Source organism: Tenrec ecaudatus, chromosome 2 (assembly GCF_050624435.1).
Source record: "Tenrec ecaudatus isolate mTenEca1 chromosome 2, mTenEca1.hap1, whole genome shotgun sequence".
Lineage (NCBI taxonomy): Eukaryota > Metazoa > Chordata > Mammalia > Afrosoricida > Tenrecidae > Tenrec > Tenrec ecaudatus.
This window is the reverse complement of record NC_134531.1, coordinates 199975877-199986127: the sequence shown is the minus strand read 5'-3', so window position 1 is coordinate 199986127 and position 10251 is coordinate 199975877. Positions and strand designations below refer to the sequence as shown.

Genomic DNA, 10251 nt, shown 5'->3' with positions numbered 1-10251 from the left:
ATCTTATCAATAATTTAAGCTGCAAATATAGTTTTATGCTATTATATCAATATAATATAGAGATATCATGTTGAATTCAAATGGAATCTAAAATATGTTTTATAATTATTTTCTATCAGAAGTTACAGTAATAAGGGAATCATAATCTCCATGCAAGATCAGGGATCTACTGTTAGTTTTCTGAAAATTTGCTTGGGGATATAAATATGCAATAGTTGAAATACATTTAAGTTGTTATCAGTGACATAATTTTCAATTATTGCTGGTCTGTTCAAGGAATAAATGAGCATGATATCAATAGCAGAGAAAGTTAAATAATAGCATCATAAGTTAGCCCCTTCCATCCTAAAGGAAATGTTTAAAAATAATTTTAATACTCTTTACTATATTTTTATCTCAGTATGACTATCTTCTAAAGTTTAATTCCTAGAGCCCGAGTAATGCCTCATCCCTCAGACAGTTGTATATGTTGGACGGCGCCACCTCCCACACCTATTCCCCTCTGTCATCTTCTCAACAGAGTTACGTTCCACTTTGTGCCTTATGAAAAGAGCTAGACAGTGCTGCCCAATTTCTAGAATTTGTTGCGTATATATAAAAACTTAACAATTTGAAATATCTGATGAAATTTTAACAGTTTTATTATCATATAATTAACATAATGTACAAGTTAATTGTTCAGCAATATTAACAAGAGCTGTACAAGCATCGCATCATTAATTTCAAAACATTTCCTTCTTATACTCATTATAAGCTCTCCATTTCCCCTCATTCTTCCTTGCCATGCCCCTCATTAATTATCAATTCAGTTACTATCTCTTTAGATTAACTAGCCTGGATTTCATATACAGAAAACTATACAAAACACACAGATAAACACTCATAAAACAAAAATAGACAAACAACCACAATGACAAAACAAAACAGAAAATCTCACTCAAAAAGAAATCAGAAAATATTAAAAATTGAAACAACACTAAAGTGAGTTAAAGGGAGATTAAATGATAAAGTACTCCTGTTTAACTACATCTGCCATAATTGACTTTGCAATGCTCTCTGTCTGACAACCCAAGCGATTCACATCTCTCATCTGTGGTCAGAAGGGATTTCTCCTGAGACTTACTCCATGTGAGGACACTACAGATTGATTTTGGCCTGCCATTGTCACCCATAGCCTTCTGCAAACTGAGCATTTACCATTCCCTCCTTCAGATTTTTGTTTCATTATTTACAATCCTTGAATCACTTAGGCTGGTGCTTTTCTTCCATTTGGGCTTAGTTCATTCTTCACTTAGATGGCTCCTTGTTTGTTTGTTTTTTAATTGTTTTATTAGGACTCATACAACTCTTATCACAGTCCATACATACATCAATTGTGTAAAGCACATTTGTACATTCATTGCCCTCATCATTCTCAAAACATGTGCGCTCCACTTAAGTCCCTGGCATCAGGTCCTCATTTTGTCCCCTCCCTCCCCACTTCCCCTTCCTCATGAACCCTTGATAATTTATAAATTATTCTTTTGTCATATCTTGCCCTCTCTGACGTCTCCCATCATCCACTTTTCTGTTGTCTGTTCCCCAGGGAGGAGGTCACATATAGATCCTTAAAATCGGTTCCCCCTTTCCAGCCCACCCTCCCTATGTTCTCCCAGTATCACCACTCTCACCACTGGTCCTGAGGGGATCATCCGTCCTGGATTCCCTGTGTTTCCAGTTCCTATCTGTACCAGTGTACATCCTCTGGTCTAACCAGACTTGTAAGGTAGGATTTAGGTCATGATAGTAGGGTGTTGGGGAGGGAGGAATCATTTAGGAACTAGAGGAAAGTTGAACTTTTTATCATTGCTACAGCGCACCCTGACTTGTCATCTCCTCCCCAAGACCCTTCTGTAAGGGATAATGGGATGTCTAGTGGCCTACAAATGGGCTTTGGGTCTCCACTCCGCACCCCCTCCCCCATTCACTATGGAAAGATTTGTTGCTCCTTGTTTTAAGACAAGCCTTTAAGACCCAAAACAAAATTATTCTCAAAGACGTCCACCATCTCATTCCTTCACCACACTTTCCTATAGCATCTATCATTTTAGTGATCTCTTCATGAGGGCAAGTATCAAGCAGGACCATGTCATAATAACTAATTGTTCTCTGTGGCTAGAATTAAACAAAAGTCCCCAATCCATTAATATATCTATGCTTTATGTATGTCTCTGGTTCACTTCAGAGAGATTATCATTATTGTTTTATGGTGGAGAACATTATAAATCATTCCCCTGGGGCAAGAGATGATTCTATTGATGCTGTCATAAATTTGACCTATGGTATAGAATTTAAAACACTGTTGAGAAAAGGAAATTATACATACCGCATGTATGCTGGCTTTTCAGATGCCAATGCATGAATTGTTGACTTGTACAGATTCAATGTTTAAGTGATTGATTACTATATATGTTTCTTACAAACTACCACTACTACTATTATTAATAGGGCTCACACTTAATTATCATAGCCTCAGAACAAAAAATCTAAATAATGATGTATGATATTGACTTATAGAAAATTTGATTTCACTTTCCTATGTAAAAGTCATCCAAGAAAGGATTGCAGCCTGTCAAAATGTACAATACGATAATGCAATAAATCTTAAGTTGTATATTTTGAAGAAAATTTTTATTCCCTGAGGTTATAAAATGTATTTATGACCTCATAATTATAGACTTTCCATGTTAAATCCTCAATGCATATAAATTGATTATAAGATATCATATTGTGTATCCCTAATTTAATGTGTAATCATAAAACAAACATACACAACCAAATAATTGCTGAAATATGTTTTCCATTATTTTCTTGGTTACTTATGGAATATTTAGCTCTATAAATATTTGTCTCCTTAAATTTGATTTGGAAGGCAAAAATTAGGTTGCTTTTGAAAGTAGTCAGAGTCTTTATTTAAAATATGTAGAATTCAGGAATGATTAATATTTTCATTAACAGAGGAAATATAGAAAACAGCTTCAGTGGGGAAGGAAGGTTAGGGGAAAAAAGGAAAATAAGCTGATTCCAGGAACCACAGTAGAAGGCGAATTTTGAGAATGATGAGGGCAATGAATGTATAAAGTTGCTGTACTCAATTGATGTATGTATGGATTGTGAAAAGAGTTGTATGAGCCCCAATAAAGTGATTTATTAAAAAAGGAAGAAACATTTCATTTACATGATTTAATTTTCTGATTTTAGAAAACAAACAAATATCTGATGGAAAATTACAACGAAACATCAACGGATTTCGTCTTAGTAGGACTGCTCCTACCATCAAAAATGGGCTTGTTTCTCTTCATTCTCATCCTTCTCGTTTTCCTATTGGCTCTGATAGGCAACCTGTCCATGATCCTGCTCATCCTCCTGGACAACCATCTCCACACACCCATGTATTTCCTCCTTAGTCAGCTCTCCCTCGTAGATCTGAACTACATATCCACCATTGTCCCCAAGATGGTTTCCACCTTCCTCTTGGGAAGCAAGTCAATCTCCTTCATTGGATGTGGAGTCCAGAGTTTCTTCTTCTTGACGCTGGGAGGGGCCGAGGCACTTCTCTTGACATCGATGGCCTATGATCGCTATGTGGCCATCTGCTTTCCTCTCCACTATCCGATTCGCATGAGTAAAAAGGTTTGTGTGCTAATGATTGCAGCATCTTGGATAATGGGATCTATCAACTCCTGTGCTCACACTGCTTATGCGTTCCAGATCCCCTATTGTCGATCCAGGGTCATAAATCATTTCTTCTGCGATATCCCAGCCATGCTGACTCTGGCTTGCATGGACACCTGGGTCTATGAATACACAGTGTTTGTGAGCACGACTTTGTTCCTCGTGTTTCCTTTCATCGGCATTACTTGTTCCTATGGCCGTGTTCTCCTCGCTGTGTACCGCATGCCTTCCTCAGAAGGGAGGAAGAAGGCTTATTCAACCTGCAGCACCCACCTCACTGTGGTAACTTTCTACTATGCACCCTTTGCTTACACCTATCTACGGCCAAGATCCTTCAGATCTCCAACAGAAGACAAGATTCTTGCTGTTTTCTATACCATCATCACCCCTATGCTCAACCCTGTCATCTACAGCCTAAGGAACAAGGAGGTGATGGGGAGCTTCAGGAGGATAATTCAAAGGATTTTCCTTGTTAAAGCATAGACATGAAGTCCACATATGAAGAAAATAACTAAGTTTAGAGGATTGAAAAACTGATACTTGGTATACACACACACAAATTATATACCCATGTCACAGTTTTTATGATATTTCTAGTGATGAGTTTTCAACCATGTAAACATATATAAATATATTTCCAATAACCCCTTGAAATTAATATTTTAGTAAAATATATGAAATATAAATGGGAACTTCCTTATTTGCTGTAAATGTACATATCTACATGCAGTAAATATAGTAAATAATGCATATGTTATTCTATATATAGTTGCTTTTTTAATATGAGTAAGCTATGACAACAGAAAATAAATATTTTTAAATGGTAGGCACTTAATTGAAAGCAAATGAATCTTAGATTTATTTAATTTTTACTCTGATCATTATAAAATTATTCTTATTTTCTCAGTATTTAGAACTTACAGATATATTGATTGGGTAGAATGGTTCTCAAATATTTAGAAGTTCCTATAATTCTGGACTAATGGCAAATTTTTGACTTCAGTGATATTTATCTAGGTTAATACAATAAAATGTATGGATTAACATGTACACGTCAGTGTAGATAATTAGATTTTAGAAGTTACCAAGTAGATTTTATAATAATGAGAGCCTACTTTATAAGAAGACTAATATAATTTATACACCATCGATGTGTTCTGCCTCCACTTACATACTTTTTAGCATTCTATTTTTCCTCTAGGTTTAATAATTCATTGAAAAGTTCACTCAGAACTCACAGACAATGCTCATGATTATGGAGTTTATTATGGAAGCCAACAAGTTACAATTCGGGGGTGGGGGAAGAGTTATTCTGTTGGGGCATTTTACAATGTTCTTTCAGGGTTGCTAACAAATGTTTACAGGGCATGCCATTCTGCTGTGAGCCTTAACCAAGAAGCAGTCAGCTCCTGTTTTGTGGGTCAAGGTAGCTAACTCCTTCCAGATGCACCCCTACAAAAAAGCCTCTACTACAAACCTCTACCAGATAGCTGGCTCGAACTCAGTGGACCAACAAAATCAGTTCCCTTAGTTAAATGATTATAGTCTATCCTCCTGCCTAATACATAGGTTATCCTCCGGCCCCCAAACTCTCAGTGTTACTTGCTCTGTGGATTGGGAAGTTCACCATTCTATCTCACTTTGGTTCCTGATTCTGCTGCTACTCCTCTTCTGTCACTGCTCTGGTATCAAAGCTGTCTTCCTGGATCAAGGAGAATCAATGTAAAGGGTTCCTGGGGTCCAGAGCAGGTGCTCCACTCCTGGCTTTTACTGGCAGTAAGATCTCCCCTCCTGCTTCTGAGATAGCTTATGCTAATACCCAGCAGGATGGAAATCACAGGGAAGTTTGTTAACAAGAACTCAAAACTGAATTCCATCAGTATCTTTCCCCATGCTCTCTTCAGCAGACTCAGCAGAAAAATGTACTTTGGTGGGAGTTACATAAAGCATGATAGGAGAGCACATTTAATAATTACTTCCTTGCACCAAGCCATTTTTGCAAAAAAGCTGGCAGTACATAATCAATGACGTTTTGTCTTTTAAAAAACCTTAAAAGTTAAAATATTTTCAAAATACTCCTAAATTATAAACACTTTATATGGAACCAATATTACTATTTCATTAAACCTATTATTATTAATTCAATTAGTAGAGACCGTGAACAATCTAAGAATATTGAAAATACTAAATAACATTTAAATTGCAGTATTTCATATTTTTAAAATATTCCCCCAATGACTAATATCATCCATTTTATAGCCCATATCAATAATATAAGATTATTTGATACCAGAACAGACTTTTCTAATAAAATAAATACAATTTGAAAGTACAAAATACCTAAAATAAATAATTAAAGACTTTTAAATGCAATATTTGAACACTTAATTGTTTGTATATTTTATTATATTTATCACATTCTACTTTTAATTATTAATTTTGCTGGATAATATAATGAAATTGATGAACAAATTGATATATACATGATTCATTATTACACAATTATTGAAAACGCTAACATAAAATAAATAACTCCTCAAATTATTAGTGAAATTACAAGATTAGGAGGATTAATGTAAATGTTTCATTCCTCACTGAGTTGACTATTAGTACATCTGTTAAAACTTGACGGAAATGTACCCCAACTACTCCCCAAAGCTTTGCCTGGGATTATCCTGTGTCACTATTTAATTGTTCCACATTGTCCATGTCTCACTGGAAATTCTGAAATTAATCAAACATACCAAAATGTCAAATAAACCAATTATTAGATTCAATCAGTAGGTCAAGAAAGCCTGTAAACATATTTAATGTTAAGTGCACAGAAGTAGGATAAACATGATTTTACCCACCAAATATATTCATAAAACCTTACTCAGAAGATAAATTAATACATTGATATGGTGATTTGTAAGATTACAATCATCTGACCAAACCAGGTTTTCATGAATGTAGAAAGATTAAAACACAAACCAGAACAGGTAGTTATTCTAGTTATACTCAAACAAGGAAATCGACTCTTCTGCAAGGAATGAAGACAACTTCAAGATATTTATGTACAATTATTTATAAAGTATTTAAATAAGAAAATGAATAAATAATATGCTTTATTAATCAAACAACTCCTAACGAATATTTTATTTTACTCAACTGGGTTTTACACATGCAGGCTCAGGTAATTATATTCATTCACTTTTTACTAACTTAAATTAAGTTGTGTCCCATTCCCTTTGTAATTCATTTATAAAATGAATTTGTATAACCCACCATAATCCAAAACAAAATACAAATTCTATACTCTATTAATCAGCTAATGTTTCACTATGTGTTATCATATCTTCTTACTTACATTTTGATTGTCTATGATTGATGTTGATGACTAGACAGTGTAGAATTACATGGAGGGATATGAATTAGAAACACACATAAGCACACATACAAATATTCACTGTTCATTTTCTTTATACTGTTTACCCTCTATGTATTCTTTAATACCAAGCAATTTTAGACTTCTCAATTTCTAGAACCTTATGAATAATTTGTCTAAAACTAAGTAAAATTAATTCCTAAATCCTGAAATAATAAAAACTATTGTGTTAAGGGAGTCCTACATAGGTAGTGGTTATGTATTGGGCTGATAATCACAAAGTCAGTAGTTCAAAATCATCAACTGCTCTGTGGGACAAAGAAGAGAATTTCTATTCCCATAAAAAGTACAGTCTTGGAAACACACACAGGTGGTTCTCCTCTATCCTATCTTTAGGAGCCAGAATCCACTGGATATCAGAGATTATTACGTGTTGTTTCTCATTAGTTGTGATGGTAATAGATAACATTGAGGTACTGTGTAGTCACATGTAGAAATATATGTAAGAAATCTACAGGCTAATTGTAAGAGGGCACTTGCATGTGTATTTGATTCTGATTCTGTAGAACATGCTTTGAAACATTGTTAATTCCAGGTAATATTTGGCAATGTAAAATAATCTCATCTATAGACTTGCAGGTTCCTGTCTGTCAGACACCCTGAAGAACTGAGGCCAGTTTATGGACACACTGATTGCAAAGCCTTCCGTATCAAAGGACTTGTTTTCCAAATGAGTAAATAAAGTCACATAGTATAAGGTCCACAACTATAAGCATCTTGAGAGGAGAGAAAAAGTGACCAAATTAAGATAAATCTAATTGAAGGTTTCTTAGATTTTTGATGCTTCCAATAATTGAGACTCCTTAGCAGGCAAGAAATCAAGTGATGGTAATCAAATCAAGAAATCAAATGCAATCGGCAAATCTCCTCCAAGAGACACATCTAAAGTGCTAAAGAGCACACATGTCACTTTGAGGCCATGACTCAAGACATGGTACTTAAAAAAATCATTTTATTGGGGGCTCATAACACTCTTATCACAATCCATACATATACCCTTTTTGTCAAGCACCTCTGTATATATGTTGCCATCATCATTCTCAAAACATTTGCTTTTTACTTAAGCCCTTGGTATCATCTCCTCATTTTCCCCTGTCTCCCCACTTCCCACCCCATGAACCATTGATAATTTATAAATTATTATTTTGTCATATCTTACACTGTCCGACGTCTCCCTTCACCCACTTCTCTACTGTCTGTCCCCAGGGAGGATGTTATATGTAGATTCTTGTAATCTGTTCCCCCTTTCTCCCTCACCTTCCCTCCACCCTCCCAGTATTGCCACTCTCACCACTGCTCCTGAAGGATTCATCTGTCCTGGATTCCCTGTGTTTCCAGTTTCTATCTGTATCAGTATACAACCTACGGTCCAGCTTGATTTGTAAGGTAGAATTGGTATCATGACAGTGAGGGGGAGGAAGCATTCAAGAACTAGAGGAAAATTGTATGTTTCATCATTGCTACACTGCACCCTGACTGACTCGTCTCTTCCCTGCAGCCCTTCTGCAAGGGGATTTTCAATTTTCCACAGATGGGCCCTGGGTCCCTACTCTCACTCCCCTTCATTCACAATGCTATGATTTTTTTTGTGTGTTCTTTTATGCCTGATATCTGATCCCTTCAACACCTTGTGATTTCACAGGCTGGTGTGCTTCTTCCAGGTGGGTTTGTTATTTCTCATTTTGATGGCCCCTTATTTATCTTCCGGCCTATAGGATCCCAGATTCTATACCTCTTGACAACCTGGCACCATCAGCTTTCTTCACCACATTTGCTTATGCACCCACTTTGTCTTCAGCTATTCATGTCGGGGTTGGCTGGTGTGCTTCTTCCATGTGGGCTTTGTTGTTTCTTAGCTGGATGGCTGCCTGTACAAGAGGGCTTCATCTTCATAGAAAAATATTTACTTAGAGCAGTAAAATTAAGAAATACCCAAATTATGTCCTTAATACATAAAGTTAAAGATTCCTTTAAAAAATATTGGAAGTGGGTGTTAACCAACCCAGGGACAAGGGAACAACAACTGATAAGTTTTTGTGGTAAAATTTGGTGCCTGGGCTGATGTTCAGGTTGGTTTATACTTGAGTATATACAGTATTTAATTCTTTATTAGTTATCCAAAGTCAATTGACTATGTATATTATAGCAAATTTTGGATTACATCATGAAGAATACAGATTCCAAAATACCTAACTGTATGTATATGGTGACTATATATATAACAGAACAAGGAGATAGGTGGTTTAAAATCAGGGATAGTGTAAGTTAGAATTATATTTTTTCACCATGCTTATTCAATCTGTATGCTAATCAAAAATCCAAGAGATGGGACCAAATTAAAAGTAATGCATCATTCAGATCAGAAGAAAAAATAAACAATAACCCGTGATATGGAGATAGCCCAAGCTTGCTTGCTAAGGGCAAAATAAACCTGAAGGTACTCATATAAAGATCAATGACTATGGACTTCAGTGTAGATTAAACCTCAACACAAAGAACACAAAAAATCATAGCACGTGGACCTATGAGTCACATGATGAACAGAAGATATTGAAATTACAAACAAATTCACTTTACTTGGACCCATAATCAACTCTCAATAAAGCGGAGATCAAGATATCAGATGGTGTATTGCGTTAGGCAAATTTCATGCAAATAACCTCTTTAAAATTTTTCAAAAGAGAAAGTATCATTTTGAAAACTAAAGCGTGCTTGGCCCAAGCTGTTATCTGTTTAATCAGCCCATGTAAATGAGAAATCTCAACCTTGACTAAGGAAGACCAAAAATAATATATGTAGTGGTACTCCCCCTTCATAAATGGAAAACTGCTCTACAGGGCAGGGCTGTCATGGTGTGCATTCTTCCCAAAAGGTGAGCAGGCAGAAATTCGCTCTGGGCTGCTGCACCCATTGGTATCACCTGGAAAGTTTCTCTCTGGTCACAGTGGATATTTCTTCAAAAGCAGTTTCCCTCAAATCTCATTTTTGTGATAGCTGATTTAAGAGAACAGCATAAGGCGGTGAAATTTTGTTTCCTGCTCAGGTAAAATACTCCAGAAACTGTTGTGATGTTGAACACAGCTTACAAGGACAACCCCATGGGAAAAGCT

At 35.7% G+C, this 10251-nt stretch overlaps 1 protein-coding gene across 1 annotated transcript; it reads left to right on the top strand.

Annotated features, from left to right (window-relative positions):
* The first annotated feature begins 3258 nt into the window (after positions 1 to 3258).
* LOC142440398 (olfactory receptor 2L5) lies at positions 3259 to 4197 on the top strand. Its single transcript, XM_075542849.1, has one exon. The coding sequence runs from the start codon at positions 3259 to 3261 to the stop codon at positions 4195 to 4197; it is 939 nt and encodes a 312-aa protein (XP_075398964.1).
* Positions 4198 to 10251: the final 6054 nt, after the last annotated feature.